The sequence below is a fragment of the Camelus bactrianus genome, chromosome 1, assembly GCF_048773025.1.
Source record: "Camelus bactrianus isolate YW-2024 breed Bactrian camel chromosome 1, ASM4877302v1, whole genome shotgun sequence".
Lineage (NCBI taxonomy): Eukaryota > Metazoa > Chordata > Mammalia > Artiodactyla > Camelidae > Camelus > Camelus bactrianus.
This window is the reverse complement of record NC_133539.1, coordinates 50,187,147-50,204,906: the sequence shown is the minus strand read 5'-3', so window position 1 is coordinate 50,204,906 and position 17,760 is coordinate 50,187,147. Positions and strand designations below refer to the sequence as shown.

Below are 17,760 nucleotides of genomic sequence, written 5' to 3'. Positions count from 1 at the left end.
TCTGTAATTTTAATAATTACAAAATATTTTGTCATGTATCCTAATTTAAACTATCAAATCAATCTCAGTCAAGTACTGGCAGAGTTAATTGTTTGATTTTTGCAGAAATTGACAAGCTGAATCTAAAATACATACGAAAATTTAAAGGCTCAGGAACAGCGGAGGCAATCTTGAAGAACAAAAAAGCTAGAACCAAACAGCTCTTGGGATCTGTTAAAAACCATAGTTAATTAATTATATCTTAGCTTATATAATTAATTATATACTTTCTATATAATATGATACAATTATATCATGTAATTAATTATAGTAATTAAGACATTGTGGTCTTGGCCCAAATGTAAATGACTGATGGCACACAATAAAGTCCACCTGAAACAGACTCACTTGATTTATGAATTAATTTTTTTCATTTATTTATTATGAATTTATTACTTATAGTGTTTTTATTGAGGTATAATTTACACACTGTGTGAGTTTGAAGTATACAACGTATCAATTTGATACAATTACCACCTTAGCTCTGTTAACACTGCTATCATGTCACATGATTATTTCTTTTTTGTGGTGAAAATATTTAAGATCTAGTCTCTTAGCAATTTAGGTATGTAATACAGTATTGTTGACTATAATCATTATGCTGTATATTAGATCTCCAGAACTTACTCATCTTCTAGTTGCAAATTTGTACCCTTTAACAACATCTCCCCAGTTCCCGTACCTCTCACCCCGGATAACTACCATTCTACTCTGTTTCTGTGAGTTCAGCTTTTAAAATTCCACATATGGGTAATATAATATAGTATTTGTCTTCAAATACTTCATCTGGCTCATCTCACTAAGCATAATGCCTTCACAGTCCATCTACATTGTTGTAAATGGCAGGATTTCCTTCTTTCTCGTGGCTGCATAATATTCCAATAAATATATGTTGGAATATAGGATAATGGAATATTATATTATGTGAATTATATATAATACATCATCTTTATCCATTTTACCTGTTGCTGGACACTTAGGTTACTCTTTTTTTAGCCTTTAGACTGTAATTAAGTGGTTAACACACCACCCTAAGAATTAGAGTTTTCTAAATCTGACTGTATATTTACCTTTACTTGTGTGTTGTATAATTTTGTATGTTTTCGTGTGACTAATTAGCACGTTTTCATTTCACCTTGAACTCCTTTCAGCATTCTTACAAGGCAGGTCTAGTGGTGGGGAGCTTCCTCAGTTTGTCTGTGAAAGTCTTTATCTCTCATGTAATATCATAATGATAACTTTGTTGCATAGAATGTTCTTGACTGTCATTTTTTTTTCTTTCTATACTTTTAATATGTCATTTTATTTTCTTTTGGCCTGTAGGGTTTCTGCTAAGAAATCTGCTGATAGCCTAATAAGGATTCCTTTGTAGATTTCAATCCTTTTTCCTCTGGCTGCTTTTAAGATTCTCTTTTTGTCTTTGATTTTTGATAGTTTCATTGTAATGTGTCTTTTAGAAGGTCTTTGGCATTGAGATAAAATGGTGATCTACTTCATGAATTTGGATGCCCTAGTCTCTCCACAGGTTTGGAAAGTTCTCAGCTATTATTTCTTTAAATAAGTTTTCTGCCCCTTTCTTCTCCTCTCCTCCTTTTGGAATCCCAATTATTCTAATATTTGTATGTTTGATGGAATCCTGTAGATCACATAGACTTTCTTTGTTCTTTTTAATTTTTTAAAATTTGTTCTCCTCTGATTGGGTTATTTCAAAGTTGCTATCCTCTGGAACATGGTTTCTATCTTCCATTTGGTGTACTCTGGTATAGATGCTCTCTGTTGCATTTGTCATTTTATTCATTGAATATTTCAGCTCTGGAATTTCTGCTTGGTATATTTTTATGACTGTTATCTCTTCATTAAACTTGTCATTTTGTTCATGTATTGTTTTCATGATTTTGTTGAATTGTCTTTTGGTATTTTCTTGTAGCTTGTTGAGTTACCTCAAAATAGGTATTTTGAATTTTTTATTAGCTAGATTGCAAAATTCCGTATCTTTGAGTTTAGTTATTGGAGGATTATTTTTATCTTTTGATGATGACGTGATTTCCTAGATTTCTCACGCTCCTTGGATTTTTCCTTTGCTGCTTTCATATTTGAAATAACAGACACCTCCTCCAATATTTACTAGTTACTTTTGGGTGGGATGTACTGGTGGTCCTGGTGTAGCTGGAGTTTTCTCCAACCTTGTATGCATATACCTGCTCCACACTTCTTTTTCTTTTTTGAGGCAGAATTCTTAAGTATTTGTGTTTCCTGTGATTCTTACATCGCACCAGGATGGCTGCTGAAAACCTCTCTTTTGTTTTCCGGAAGGTAGCGCTACAGTTCAAGTTTGCGGTTTCTCCCTTGTCACAGATCCTGATCTGGTTTCCTGAAAGCATTCTGTTTATTGGCGTTCACTCTTGCTGCCACACTCAATAGCATGCAGAACTGACTGCAGAGTTGAAGGAGTATGACTTTGGCACTTGGGTCATTTGGGCGTGCCCATAGATCTGTGGTGGGAGATTCTTGGGTGAGGTTTTTCCAGAGGCTTATAGGTGAATTTCCTGCTGAAGTCCTGAGAAGAGTCAGCAGAAACTAAATCTCTTTAATGCCCTTTGATATTCTTATCTGCCTCTTTCCTGATCTATCCCCCCACCCCCAGATCATGGATGTCCCACCTCAGTACTTTGGGTACTACTGGAGAGAACTGGGTTTCTCCAGCAGTGTCCCACACAGCTGGGGTAGCCAGGCACTCACTCACCACTTTCTCTTTCACTCTCAGGGGAGTCACCAGCAGCTAGTTTATCCCTGTGCTGTGTAGCCTTGGGGAAGGGATGGTGCTGGCAGTGTTTGTCTTGTCCTTTCCTGTGCATCCAAACTTATCATTTTCTTTTGCTCCAATGGCATGCTGTAATTTTCTGTTGGAAGCCTGGTCTTCTACAAACTCTCTTTTGTTCATGGCCTTCTGCCAAGTCATCACTCTCCAGATTTTCCCTGACTTGTGGCCAAGAGGGTTGGGGCAGATTTGCTGGCTCCTGCTAGTTTCACAGACTGTACTGAAGTCTGTCTGCCTATTACCAAGTGCAGAGGTGAAGGAAACTCCTGCTGGCACCCTTGGTATATAATGTTGGAGCCACACCTTCTATAGAGGTACTTTTGTTTGTGGATGGATGCCTAATTGGTTGTTAAAACGGAAGTCATAGAGGAAGACATCTTATGGCACCATGATGCTGACATCATTGACATTTATAGTTTTATATGCAGAATTAAACATGTCTGGAGGCTGAGGAAAAGAAGCCAGTAGAGAGACTGATGTAAAACCTAGGAGAAGAAATAATGAGTGGCATGAAGTCCTGGGTAATGGAAACTGGGTGCGAGCCACAAAAAGAGAAGCGGCATTCTTTGAGTCATGACAGAAAGAGAAAATAGATAGAAAAAAAACAAGAGAAAAAATGAGAGACTGGACCTATGCTTGAATGTTCCTTTTGTGATTTTCTGTATCACAAACATAAATGCCCTATTCTGTATTCCTCCGTGAGAATGATAGTGTCAGAGAAAAATGTCACTGTGCTGCAAGACATGTAGAAGTCTCTATAGTTAGATCCAGAACCATGAAATTATTACACCTTTGGAAGTTCCAGTCCGAAATGTTTGGAATATATACCTATTTCTGCAAGTAACCCTGGGTAGCTCAGGCATTGTGGAGAAACTGAAGGGTGCAGGAGTTGATTTAACACCCTAAAGCTTTGCAGCTTTGGGAGCAACAGGAGACAGGACCCAAGACTGGGAGGCACTGTTCTCACCACTTGCAAAAGTGGTCATGGAGACGTACCCCCCATAAATGAATCAAATATCAGTCTCAAAGGACATGTGCTCCTGAGCACATCTGATAACTTTCTAGAGATGCTTCAAGAAGTAACTGGAAGATACTTTGACTGGAGGGACAAGGAGGCAGAAACTGACCAAAGTCCTGAGTCAGGTACTAGGAGACAAGTTGGCAAAATTTGGATTACCAATATTAATGTCACCTTATTTGTACCCATAGACTCATGAGATTAGAAGACATCTAGACAGCACGAATTTCAGCAAGTCATTTTTACTTATTTCTTAAATACTGTAAAAAGTTAATGAACAGAAACCTCAATTAAATAAAGTTGGAATACCAGAAGGGGGCGCTCTCACACCCTGAGACCTCCTCTTTTTTTCTGGCAATAATTCAACCAATGAAAACCCATGGACTCTTCGTTCACTATAGTCTTCCCAACTTCCTTTTCCCCTTTATAAGAGTTCTTCTCTTTCTGTGCAGGGACTTGCACGTGGCTCGCCATGAATGCAGATCTCAAATTGAAATTCTTTGCTGATCGCCAATAAACCCATTTTTGCTGGAAAAATAACTAGCAGTCAACTCATTTTAGGTCAACTAGAGAATTCACCCTTAGTAGCTGCAGCATTTCGTTTTAGAGGTTTAAATCCTAAATTAGAAACTGGGGCAGAGATAGCACAGTTCATGTGATAGCCACGTGTAAGATTTGAAGAATTTTTTTTCCCATGAAGAGATACTATCTCAGCTGGGGAGCTGGGGACATGTGTAGACTCTGAGCTAGGGACAGATATGCATCACTGACTGTATAAGATCGTGCCATCCACATCTTATATGTGTTTACTGCCGTCAAGATTATCAATGTACTCTTGTCTTTAATTTCATCCTCAATTGCAGTGCTCAAGTGCTCCTTGTGGTGTCCTTATATTGTCAAAAAAATGCCCTGAATGGCAAGTTTAGAGAGATAAAAATTCTAACTTCTTTTAAAGAAACAATGCCTAAAATATATTTTCATTTGTATTGCTTCACAAGAAATAACTTCAAGTGTGGAATGTGTACATTATTCCTACATTTTAAGAATTAGGTTTATAGTTTATGAGTTGTCTTCTAAAGGCACACCCTTCATATCTTTCAGTTTATATCTCTGGCCCTCATCTAAGCTCCAGCGTCACAGATCTAACTCTTTAACTGAAAACTTTACTTAAATGCCTGATATAAATCTCAAACTTAACATGTCAAGCACAAAACTCTTAATCTCCTTCCTCTTTCAAGCCTGCCTCTGCTTTCTTTTTGGTTTAAGTAAATGACATCCTATCTGTTTAGTTATGTCCAAAACCTAGGAAACATCTATGATTTTCCTTTTATTCTTCCTGTTACTTCAGCCCATCAGCTAATTCATCCTCAAAAATGTATCCTTATCTTCTCCATTCATCACCATATCCTTTACTATCACCCTATTCACAACCACTGTAATTTCTTCCTGTGATGGTAAGAACTTCCCCAACTTTCCCACCTCCTACCTTGACTGCCTAAGACACATTCTTCACTCAGCAGCCAGAATTATCTTTTCAAAAACATAGCCTATCTTATGTCATTTTCATATTTAAAATCCTCCTATTGAGATTTTAGGGGGATAATAAACAACTTCCTGTTTCAGCTCCCAAGTCTGGATTCAAATGAGAGAGAGATGTATTTGGACAGATAACACAAAATACTAGTTTTGTCATTGATAATGCTTGGACTGTTGTGTAGAAGTGACTATGGCCATAAAGACTCAATAATATTTAACTTAACTACCTATTTATTTTCCCTCATTTTAAAGTGCAGTTAGTATTTGGGGAAAGCAACATCATGAAGATAAGAACAGAACTGTCCTTATGAATTTCTGATCTTCTTCCCCAAGAGATATTTCACGCCACTGGTGGTCCATAGGCTAAAGTATTGAGCTCAAAGTTTAAAGAGAACAAAAAAAAATAATAACCTTTGCCTTAAGTTTTCTAACCTCTGCCCTTCCTCAAAGAGATGTGTTTGACTTGATTTGTAAGTTTGAAAAAGGGACAAGACTTGGTTGGGTCTACCCCTTCTGGAACATCTTGTTGTCTTTCATTCCCCAGAGAGATTTGGTCTGTTTTCTGCTTAGTTAGAAGCCATCTGCCCTGCATGGGGCCCTGAAGCTGTGGACCTGTGCTGTGAATGGACTGGTACATTCTCTGCCTCAGAAACTCCTACTCGATGGTTAACATCCAGCTGGAAGGTCACCTCCCCTGTGAAGTCCTTTCTAGGCAGGATTCATTTCTCATGCTTCTTTGTTATTGTAACATCTGGTACATACTTTTGCATTTTACTAACCTAACCTACTATATATAAATATTTTTTGTCTTATTGTTTTTATGTTTGTATTCTGTACCACACTCAGCTTCTCAAGGATAGAAACAGTAGCTTTTTTTTTATTTTGTTTTTTTGACTTCATGTTCCCAGATCCCTGGTACAGAATAAGTACTCAGAAAAAATTTGTTGAGTAAATTAAATTTTGTTTTCTTCCATTCTTTTTTCTTTCTTTCCTACATTCCTTTTTTCCTTCCCACCTTCTTTCTTCCTCTTTCTCTCTTTCTTTACCTATCTCTAAATCTAGCTCTCTATTTCTCTCTCTTTTCTGTTTTCTACTTTTTGAATCACCTAAACAGTATTTTTTATGTAGTGGGTATTTTCTTGGCAAACACATACCCATGATGCTATAGGCTTAATGTTTTTGTCCCCTCAAAACTCATGTTGAAACCTAATTCCCAATGTGATGGTATTAAGGAGGTGGGGCCTTTGGAAGGTGGTTAGGTCATGAAGGTGGAGCCCTCATGAAGTGGGATTAGTACCCTTATAAAAGACACTCCAGAGGGCTCCCTTACCTCTTCCATCACATGAAGACATGTGGAGATACAGCAAGAAGACAGTCATGTATGAACCAGGAAGCCAGACACCGAATCTGCAGGTACCTTGAACTTGGACTTCCAGCCTTCGAAACTGTGAGAAATAAATGTTGTTTAAACCACCCAGTTTATGACATTTTTGTTATAGCATTGCAAAAGAACTAAGACATGTGTATTATTCAATAGTGTTGTCTATTAATCAGTCTTAAAACCCTTAACTAGATCATAAGAGGTATTTAGGTCAAATAAATGTGTCCGTAATTACTCTGTTGTGTTGTAATATCCATGTGCAATCTATTATATTTGCCTGTCTGCAGACATTAGGGGCAGCCTATATTTTGATATCTTTACCATCTCTCAAATGTTACAAAACCTATTTTAAGTAAATAAATCACTGATATAAGCATATCCTACCTCAGTACCTGATCACTATTTAATTGTCCCAATCTATGTGAGCAAAATTTATTTTCTGTCTCTCATCTGTTCGTGCTCATCAATTTACACCTGAAAACAGCTGGACAGGTTTTCACCAAGATTGAAAGGTATGCTTAACATGGTAAATTGGTTACTTAATAACTGAATTTATGAGCTCACATAACTGAAAAGTCTAGACTCTCACCTTTGGAGCACCTTGATGAGAAGCTTACAATAAAACTGTCAGAATCTGGATTATTTTTGTCTGTCTTCTGGTTCTTCTCACCTCTATTTTGGATCAGTCCTCAGCCAGGCTCTGTCTGTAGCAGCTCCAGAACATATATCTTTGAAACTCTAAATTCCAGTCCTTGTCTCAGGAAGATCAAAGTGAAGCCTCAGAACTACAAGTCAGAGATGGATTGTGCAGACTTGGATCCTATGTCCACTTGAATCTTGACTCCAGTTATGACCAGACTAAACTGTAACGCAGAACTGTATTGTCTGAATTTTGGTCACAAGGGCATCCCCAGAGCCAGGGGTGAAGTCAGCTTCACCCTACACGTGTTGACAGAAGCATGAGGAAGGATGACTGCCTCAAACCAAATCAGGGTCCTGTGACCACGAGATTAGGGTCTTGACTGTGGGGAGAAAAACCAACAACTGTCCATTATAGACGTCCTGATACACAGTCTGGTCTCTTGCGTGCATGTGAAACTCCCTTTGGGGGCTTCACAAAAAGAGGCAGTTATTCTTCAGGAAACATCAAATTGATGTTTGGAAAGATGCCCATAAACTGCTGATCAGGAAAGACCATTCATATTAAAAGGCTGTGAATAGATAAAGAAAACACTGGATTCCAGTATGAGCCAAAAATGAAAATCATAAAAACAGATCCTTCAAGACTCTGGTATTGAGCCATCACTGCACTGTCTCTTAAGAGAGCTTTCTCCTGACTGAGAGGTCACAGGATTTATTTGATTTGACGACTGTTAACATGCTGAATAGCAATACTCAGGGGTCAGCTGATGATCAAATATAATTGTGCATCTTCAACTTGCTCACTCTGAACTCTCTTTTCCCTGGTCCACGTACTCTGGCTGGGTTCTACTCCACCAACAACCTGACGGGAAAGAAGGCTCCTCTTCAGTCATTAGACCAAGGAGGTTGATAGAATATAAATGCTTTTCTGAAGCACTTTTCTGTTGTGGTACAAGGGAATGCTGTCCAAATGTAGGAGGAAATAGGCTTCCTTTGCTATAAGTTAATGAAGTTTTTATTGAACACTTATAATGCTTTTAGCCCTACCAGAGTGAACTTAGCAAAGGAGTGACATCTGCCTAAATTCATCCTCTCTGTTTATCTCATTCATAGCTACTATGGGATTTTTGGTTTCTTAATTAACAAAATTCACATACGTACATAACATACTTTCAAAAAATCAGTATTCTGAAAGCCTGCTGTGTTGTACCAGGCACCGTGTTAGATGCTATGAGTACAAGAAAGACATTTTCCCTTTCTTCATTGACCTTCCAGGATAGTAATGAAGATATTAAGCAAATAACCATACAATCATTAATTATGGCTGCAAGTGTCACAAACAAACCAAAAAAAGTACAATATGCAATGAGAGCTAATTAAGATGGGGATCTGACTTAATCTGGAGGTTAGGGAAAGTTTGCTGGAGGAAATGAGACCAGGAATCTGAGCAGCCATAGGAAAGGAGGTGTGCTGTCTGAGTCCCATCAGGAGACGGTAATTTAAACAGGGTAAGTTTAATATAAAAGTGATCAAGCTAAGATAGAAGACTAACAATGTGGATGGAAAGAGAGCTCTAAACAATATCTTAGGGCTGGGGAGCATACCCAAGGAAAGACACACTTCCAAGGAAGGTTCAGCTCTCATTGAAAGAGGGGGTTGAAGGAGATGTCGTTACAGCACCCTGGAGGGTGGAGAAGTTTTCTGGATTGGCTGGGTCAGAGCTGGTCCACAGTCTCTGAGCAGGGGATGGGCAGGCAGACTGGTAGACAGCCAAGCAGAAAGTGTGGGGTGCACAGTGGGGGTTGGAGGTACCACAGTATGGAGAGGATGCCCTCTACAGGAACCCAGTACACTCCCATGTGCAGCTCAGGGTAGGGCAGCTCTGGGCCAGCATGGGTACCCATGTGGTTGAGGGAAGGTATAGAGAACAGTGACCTGAGCTAGGACATAGGCCCGCACTATCTGAGCTACTGCTGTAGTCAAGAATTGAAGAAAACATGCAGCCAAATGCTGGAGAAAGCTGCGGCAAGCAGGCACCTAGCACTGCTGAAAAACATGGGCCAAGCCCCGAAGCAACAACCATGCTCTCCAAGAGCCTGGCAAATGAAGCGCTGGAACGGGGAAAGAACCCCTTGTTCCTCCAGTCTCTCTCCAGCACCCACAAATGGTAAGATTTAATGTCATGTCAGCTGCTGAAAGGAAAGTTTTGAAAGGACTCAGATCCATTTTCATAGATCAGGCGACAAGGTAATACGTTGATAATGGCACAAGGGTAAAGAATGTTTCAAGCAGAAGGAACAATACATAGGAAGCTCTTTGAAAAACCCTAGATGGGGTCAAGTTGCTGAAAGAAGGCCATGTGGCCCTGAGAGTCCCATTTAGAGGGGTAGGGTGAGACTAAAGAGGACAGGAGAGGCCAGGAAGCAATTCAAATGGGCTTAAGTCATAAAAAAAAAAAAAAAAATTACTGGCTCTCATAATAGAAAATTCTAGTAGTAATGTGAGCTTCAGGCAAGAGTTTATCCAGCAACCCAAATACGGACCAAATGAACTAATTCATTACCTGCCCCCCTCTCTGCTTTCTGCAGATGTCTTACAGTGCTGTCAACATAACTGTGGTTCCATTTTTTGCATATGATAGCTACCAGTTCTCCTGGAGGTTCTGTGCTTCCTGGCTCACATCAGGAAGAGACTTTTTTAAAAAAGAAATCTCACCCACTTCTCTCTTGGAAGAGTAGAATGCTGCTTTTCCCTGACAATCCAGTTAATTTCTCCTCCACGCTCTTTTTCTCCAATTTTCTGCCCCAGACAAATGCTGCATACTGATTGGCTGAAACCAATAAGGGCCTACCAGTTAGGACTATTTAGATTATGGGTGGGATCACCTTCCTCAAAAGCACATAATAATTGGGGTTATGCTTCAGGGAGGGGTAGGGAATAGAGTCTGACTGACCAGCAAACTAACAAAAATGTACATCCTATGTGAGGACTCCAGTCTAACAATAATATAAAGAAAATCGCTAGCTGATGTTTGGATAGTTAATTGGAGGGAAAAAAGAGGGTGATGGGAGACAAATCTAAAGTCTCTGGAAGTCATTCAAGTGAGAGAGGATGAGACAGCAGAAAATGGAGAGGAGGTGGAGGTGTATTCAAGAAATATTTAACAGGTAGAACTTTTGAGACTTGGTAGCAAGTTGGATATGGAGACTGAGTGAGATGGTGGCATTAGTGGTAACACCCAGGGTTTGAATGCCTAGGAAGAAACGGAAATTCCTTTTACTGCAGGTTCTGATGGAGAGAAAGTATTTGGAGGTTAAATACCACTTTAGTTTTAGACATGTTGATTAAGTGAGCACAATAATGGAGAAAAATTACAATGCCAGTTTTTATGGAGTTGTTTCACTATTTTCAAATTCCCGCATTTTATTTAAAAATGTGATTGGAATTCATACAATTATTAAAAAACCCACATAACTAAATATATAACACATTTTAAATGTAAAAATTTATATATGTATTATAAAATATCAAATAAAATGTAAACTTATAAGTATTTAATATACCTTATTATTCTAATGTAAATTACTAGTCTTGCTAGCTTTGCTGCTTCCTTCAGCATCAATTCCTTTAGCCTCAGAGCCTCTTCTGACCTTTGCCTCTGTTGGAGCTGGTCCCTTTGAGCATCAGTATTACCATCCTGTGTTTAGCTCCCAGAGCTCTTCTCTGCCCTGGCCCTGCAGGATTCTGTACTTGTCTTCCATTCAGACTCGTCCTGCCCATGTTCTAAAACCTCCCTTATGTCCTCTTAGGGAAGAGAGCCTCCCACTTCAGATGGCTTCTTACCCAGTCCTTATTGAGTCATTTATCCTTAGTAGGGCTGCGGTACAGAGAGCAAAGGGAAGATGGAAGAGGGGGTCAGGAGGCTGCATAGTTGAGAGGGCCTGGCAGGGCTTAAAATAGGGGTGTTAAGGGTGGGAGCAGGAGGAAGAGATAGAGTATTTGTCTGAACAGAATCCACCCTCTTCTCTTCAGCCCTCTATTACTCTTCATTATGTGAGACTTCTGGGATTCATTCTGTGTCTCTGAATCACAGTTTCTAAATTAAAGTTGTTTTTCCTATTTCAATGGAAATCTGAATCCAATGTTAATGGACTTCTTTCAGTAAATGAACAAAAAGATGTTTTGAGAAATTTCTCTTAAGAATTCTGGGTCAATATGAGAATTAAATATTAACTGGAAGAAATTACCTTTTATTTACTTCAATAGCACCATTACTCATTGGATTTTTCCACAGTCTTTTGGATTATTTTCCTCACAGAAAAAGGAACTCAGTGAATTAAGTGAATGAAATACACAATCATAATGAAGTCACAAAGATTACATAATACTTTTTGGATACAAAAAATAAACTTTTAAGGTAAGATCCAAAGGAAGATTTTTAAAAATACTGTCTAAATCGGGGGAAGTGCAGTTCGGTGAGAGAGAGAGACAGACAGTGAGAAAGAGAGAAATACAGAGAAAAAGAGAGGAAGACAGAGAGAGAGAGAGAGAGGATGTGATCTTACACCAATTACATGTGTTTCCTAAGCAACCTACTTGATATCTCGAGGTAACCCCTGTTATAAGACTGGACTGTGTTTCAAGTGTCCGTTTGTGTTCTTTTGTGTAGGTCTTGGAACTGTGTTAGGACAATAATGTCCTCAAGAATCAGTAATAATCTATTTAACTTTCAATATGCCTGAACTTCTGCAATAGCAGTAATTTACTAGCCAATGGAATTATGGCATTGAATAAAAATGCACTCAAATCCATAATGTCAGATTCTGGGAACATATCTCTTCATTCAGGAAAGGCTCACATTCCTCATCTCCTACACACTAGTAATAGGGATAGTCCCCTGGTGATGACTTCATGGCTTGGACAGTCTTTGGAGTGAGAATGGGAAAGGAACTGGGAGGAAGATGAGTATACTGTAAGAACGGAGCATGGCTAAAGAAGAGACCAAGGGATATGGCTAAACCTTCCACAAGGCACAGGACAACCCCCCACAACAAAGAACCATCCATCCCAGGGTTCAGCGGTGTTGAGGCCAAGAACGTGTGGCATAGAACATCACTTTGGAATTAGTCAGAAATGCAAATTACCATGTGCCACCCGGATTTAATGAAGCAGTAACTGAAGGCAGGGCCCAGCATTTGTGGTTTAAGAATTCTTCCAGGTGATTTTGATTCTCAAGTCTGAGAACTACTGGAAGAAAGATAACCTTGATTGACTATAATTTTTAAATAATATAAAATGTGATTAGCCTATAATTGGAGTATAACTTTTAAATAATGTCAATCTTTTGCCAGTTTCACTACTTTATGATATTCAATTTCACTGTAAAAATTGTTTTTGAAACTCTACACCACCTAAAGAGACCATGATTGAAAATGGTTGTTGGTTGCTTAGCCTTAGATTTCAGAGAGGTGTGGCCCAGTTCACAACCTGAGGTAACAGCAAAAAACTGAAAAAAAAAAAAATTTCTTTAAAGGGAATTTTTCTGATGGCTAGATGACCTGTTAACAAAGCCATGTTTATTTCAGGATGATCAGTCATATTCAGGTAGGATGTCAGTGATTTCCTAACGTGGTTAATTTAATTTCTCAATGATGAAAAATGTCATAATATTAAGATTGACTAATCAGAATATCTCACATAGTCTGATGTGGTGACCTAAATATAACTGATGATCCAGGAAGAATGAAGGACCAATCCAGAGTTTTACCTAAGGGACATGGCAGAACCTCATGTCTGATGTTGAGTATATATTAATACTGAAATGGTAAGATTTTGGTGAAGATGAAGGAAAATGTTGAAATTCCTCCCAAAGTAAACAAAACACATACTACTTGTAGAGTGACTGATGCAACAGCAGTGTTGGCGACATGTGGGAGCTGTTGTAATTCGGAATCTCAGTCCCACTGCAGACTCATTGAATCAAATCTATGGGCACTTTGTTTCCATAAGTTCTCCAGGTGGTTCACATGCACATAAGAATTTGAGAAGCACTTGAATAACTCAAGAACCATGTTGTATAAGAAGTAGATAATTCCTTTTTGTTTTTGCTTCTGATATACGATAGAAATGTCCTTAAGAGATCCATTATTCATGATACTTGAATGTACAAGGACACCAAATTCAGTCAACTTTGTTCTCTGATTTCTTTGGAAAAGAAGTATCATATTTTTGAAATAGAAAATTTCCCAATTGGGTGTCTGTTGCCAAAGTTGGGTAATTTTTTGTTGCCATCATCCAGGCAGATACAAGAAGGAAGGCCATGTCTGCAATATACAATTCTTTCCTCTTTTCTTTCATGACTCCTTCTCAGCCTCCTATCACCACTGCACAGTTTATACTTTCATTAATTCAACAAATAGTTGCCAAGCATCCAGTGTGCGCCAGGCTCTGTTCTAAGTGTTGGCAATTTACAGAAAAAAACATAGCTCATGTCTGTATTTGAGGGCATATTTTCCAATAAACTGTATACAAGTGAGATAAATGGCTGATGTTCAGTTATCTTTTTCAAGTGTCAAGTAAATTTGGCACAAGTTTAAAACATTAAATAGATAAAGTAAGTGACAGATTCATGGTCTAATGTTATTTGCTCATTTTTGAGGCATGTTTTTTAAATAGGTCCCTTTATGAACTTTCTGTTGTAATAGGTTTTTTTCTTTTCTTTATCTTTAGAACAGATGACAAATAAATGAGCAAGGATAAAGCAATAGAATAAAGTCTACGATGAGTCAGGATGTCTCCCCCTAACTAAAGTGAAAAAAATGTAATTTACTTTTTTCATGTATCTGACATTCTTTCAGACAATATATACTGAAAAAGGGAAAGTACTGGGCATTGCAAGAAAGGGATTTGAGTCCTGCCTTTGCCACTAACTAGCTATGAGACGTTGAGTCAGTCCCATCACATTTCTGAACCTCAGTCTCCTAATATGTAAAGTGACAATAAATGGAATACAGTTTATGAAAGTGCTTTGATATACAGATATCCTTAATCATATAAGAAAGAATTACTGTCTTTGGGATCTTGCGTTATTTCAGAAACAATGCTCACTCAGGGTTGTTATCATGAAATGAGGAAGTAAGTTACAGTGGATGGAATTCTGAATAACAGTGTTTGTTTGTTTCCTGAAGACCCAGACTTACTTTTGCCTATATCCTGTCTAGAATTTCCAGCAACTAAGCTCTTGAAAATATTTATTCATCTAATTTTACCATCAGATGACTCTAACAGGTATCTGTCACATAAGTCCAGGTTGAGGTTTTGCTAGAGAGGAGAGGTTATTTATATTCAGTCCTTGCTGCATTCACTTGCAATAATTTTCTATTAACATACCAGGTGAGTATGAGTGACTGGTCAGAACAAAGGAGCAAAATTTCAGGCAGATATGCTCTGCTGGGTAAAGAAAGTAAGACTTCTTTATTTACTGATAATTATTTATTGGAACCGTTTCATTGTGCATATAAAATTAAGTAAAACAAATTATTATGATACAGATGATAAAAGGCGGAAAATACACATAAGATGAGATATTCTTCCACCTTTATCATCAAAACTCACATTTTTGTTTGTTTTTCCTCTTGTGTGTGTCTTCTCAATCTTATGCAAAGATTTGATTGATTTGCCCTTTAGGAGAGATTTTTCTGAGCCTTTACATCCAGTCTTTGCCCAATTTTATTCTTTTTTGATGATAAAAATATTGTATCTGACACAGCAGTTTCTGCCTGGTTAATCAAAAGTTGTTGGTTATTGCTTCTCATTTATGAAAAAAAAAAAAAAGAAAGTAAAAGAAAATTAACATTATGCTCTGCTATGCTTTCTTATTTAGTACTGAAAACTGCCAAGAATTAGTCACAGATGAAGACATGTGGACATGAAAAGGGACAATTTATGATCATGTAGTTATGACATTGCAGATTTTGGATTTGTACTGAGGTCTGACTCCAAAACCCATTATACTATTATATTACCTGTTTCTATCTGGCTGGAGGTCTCCTTTAAGACTCACAACTTTTTGGACTGAAACTCCAAAGTGTCTTTCTAACTTGCATCCTTTAAATCACAAACACTTTGTACAAACACCATTAAGTGCCAAAACATTGTTATAATGCAACTTCAAATTGATAAGATACTTTAGTATTTGAAAGTTCTTTTGCATACCCTCTTGTATTTTGCTCAGCAATACTATAAGATGAATATTCTTATATCCTCCATTTCTGTAAATGGGGAAGTCAAGGTTTAGAGGCGTAACTCACTTGTGGGAGGTGGCACATTGGCAGTTACAACCGAAAGCGTACCTGGGCTTCTGGCTCCCAGTCTAGAATAGCTGCGTTACTCTGCTATCTCCAGAGTGCTTCATTGAGGAAACATCTGTAGCTTTTCTTCCCAGCAGGCAGACCTCAGAGGAAGGACAACAAAGCGTGTACATGCTTTCTCAGTGATCTTTGATAAAAGTTTCCTTCCACTAACTTAAGAGTTGTCCCTTCCCCATTTCCTTTCTATTTTCCAGTGAGGGTCTAGAGTGCTTTATGTTCGCTGTGGCAGGTATTTGAGCTTTCCCATCCTGGAGCTATGCTTCTCCTCTCCACTTACTTCCTTATGGCTGCATTCAATGACAAGTTCAAGCATAATTTGCCATGCAGGTGCAGGAACCTTTCTGCTAACTGGAGAGCTGCCTAACTGTTGTAAAAACCAGTCCTGTTGGCTGCCATCATTGCCAACGTGCAGAAGGCTCTTTGTCCACCCATCCACTCTTACAAGAGCTCTTGCTCTTCTTGGGTAGCCTTTTCTCCCAGTTTCCTTAGTTTTCTTGCAACATTATCCTTGCCTAAATTCCTTTCATCAGCACGTGGTGACTTGAGGGCTTTGCTCTTGGCTGGGTTTCTGAAAGCTGGCACTGAATCAGAGAAGAACATGACGCCTCACAAAGGAAAAGATTGTAGGGCAAATGGGAAACAAAACAGACTCTTGGGGAAAGTGAAGTTGTGAGTTAAGTAGTCCCAACGAAGAATTCATTCAAGAGGGTGGGAGTGTGTGTCATGGGAGAAAACCAGATCCAAGACCAAGAGGCCAGGACCATAGCTTAGAAGTGCATAAAAAGACAGAGCATGAGGAGTTTCACTGAAGCACCCAAGGCAGAGATAAGACCTTTTAAAATAGTCCAGAGGCACAACTTATGTTCTAATTCCTTTACTCTTTACTTGAGAATCTCAATTCCAAGTGAGATGGAAGGGATAGAAGTCTCAAGAGCTTCAAGTCAAGTTGGTAACTCCATTGACAAACTTGGGAAAAATTACCCTGGGCTTGGTCAAAGGACATTTTTAGGCATTTGAGCAGTATCTCCAAGACTTACACTTAAAAACATTAATTTTCACTAACCACAAACTATTATCCCAGTGCTACAGAGGCAGTTCCATATCTTCCTAGCTATTCTATTTTCTACTACCTAGTGCTTGAGTTCAACTTTGACACAGATCCTACAACCCCTTACTCTTGTTAAACTCTTTGTTTTAATTAACCTCCCTTGACTCCTATAGGAATCTGAGGTTACACTCCCAGTCTAGAGGCATAAAAAACTTTGCTCCCATTCTTTTCCTTTTCACTTAAGAATCTCAGTTTTAGTGCCCCAATACTTCAAAAACTCCAAAATAATTTCTATCCTTTTTCCAAGATTCCTGGGGAAACTTCTTGGTTCTTGGAAACCTTATCATGTTTCTAAACCTATAAACTATTAAACAGCCCTACAGATATTAAATAACATGATGTAAATCATCTCATGAGAGAATACATGTTTAATTTCCAAATGTGCATCAAAAACTGTAAGTTAGGAAAATAAGGTTAAAAATGATTAACTTTTTTAAATGGAAAAATATATGGAACATTTTTCTTTTCCTTCTATAAATTTGGCAAATCTAAAATCACATTGTCCCTCTCAGACTTCAGATAATACTACAGAGCTACAGTAATCAAAACAGCATGATATTGGCACAAAAAACAGATATATGGATCAATAGAACAGAATAGAGAGCCCAGAAATAAACCCACTAATGGTCCCCAATAAACCCCAGTAATTGTCAATTAATCTTCAACAAAGGAGGCAAGAATATACAATAGAGAAAAGACAGTCTCTTCAGCAAGTGGTGTTGGGAAAACTGGACAGCCACATGTAAATCAATGCAGTTAGAACACTCCCTCACACCATACATAAAAATAAACTCAAAATGACTTAAAGACTTAAATATAAGACAAGACATAACAAACCTCCTAAAAGAA

At 38.2% G+C, this 17,760-nt stretch overlaps 1 protein-coding gene across 8 annotated transcripts in view; it reads right to left on the bottom strand.

The window, feature by feature from the left end:
* Positions 1-17,760, bottom strand: part of LOC105081557 (OX-2 membrane glycoprotein) — a 97,255-nt gene that overhangs the window by 45,981 nt on the left and 33,514 nt on the right. For 4 of the 8 annotated variants that reach the window (XM_074363372.1, XM_074363399.1, XM_074363433.1 and 1 more), the window contains one exon: positions 6,742-6,856. In XM_074363372.1, coding sequence (XP_074219473.1) covers positions 6,787-6,856 — 70 coding nt within the window. In that variant the 3' untranslated portion in view covers positions 6,742-6,786. Of the gene's footprint in view, positions 1-3,260; positions 3,343-6,741; positions 6,857-7,381; positions 8,004-17,760 lie in introns of those variants that run through there. The other 4 variants (XM_074363373.1, XM_074363407.1, XR_012506930.1 and 1 more) reach the window with 3 other exon arrangements.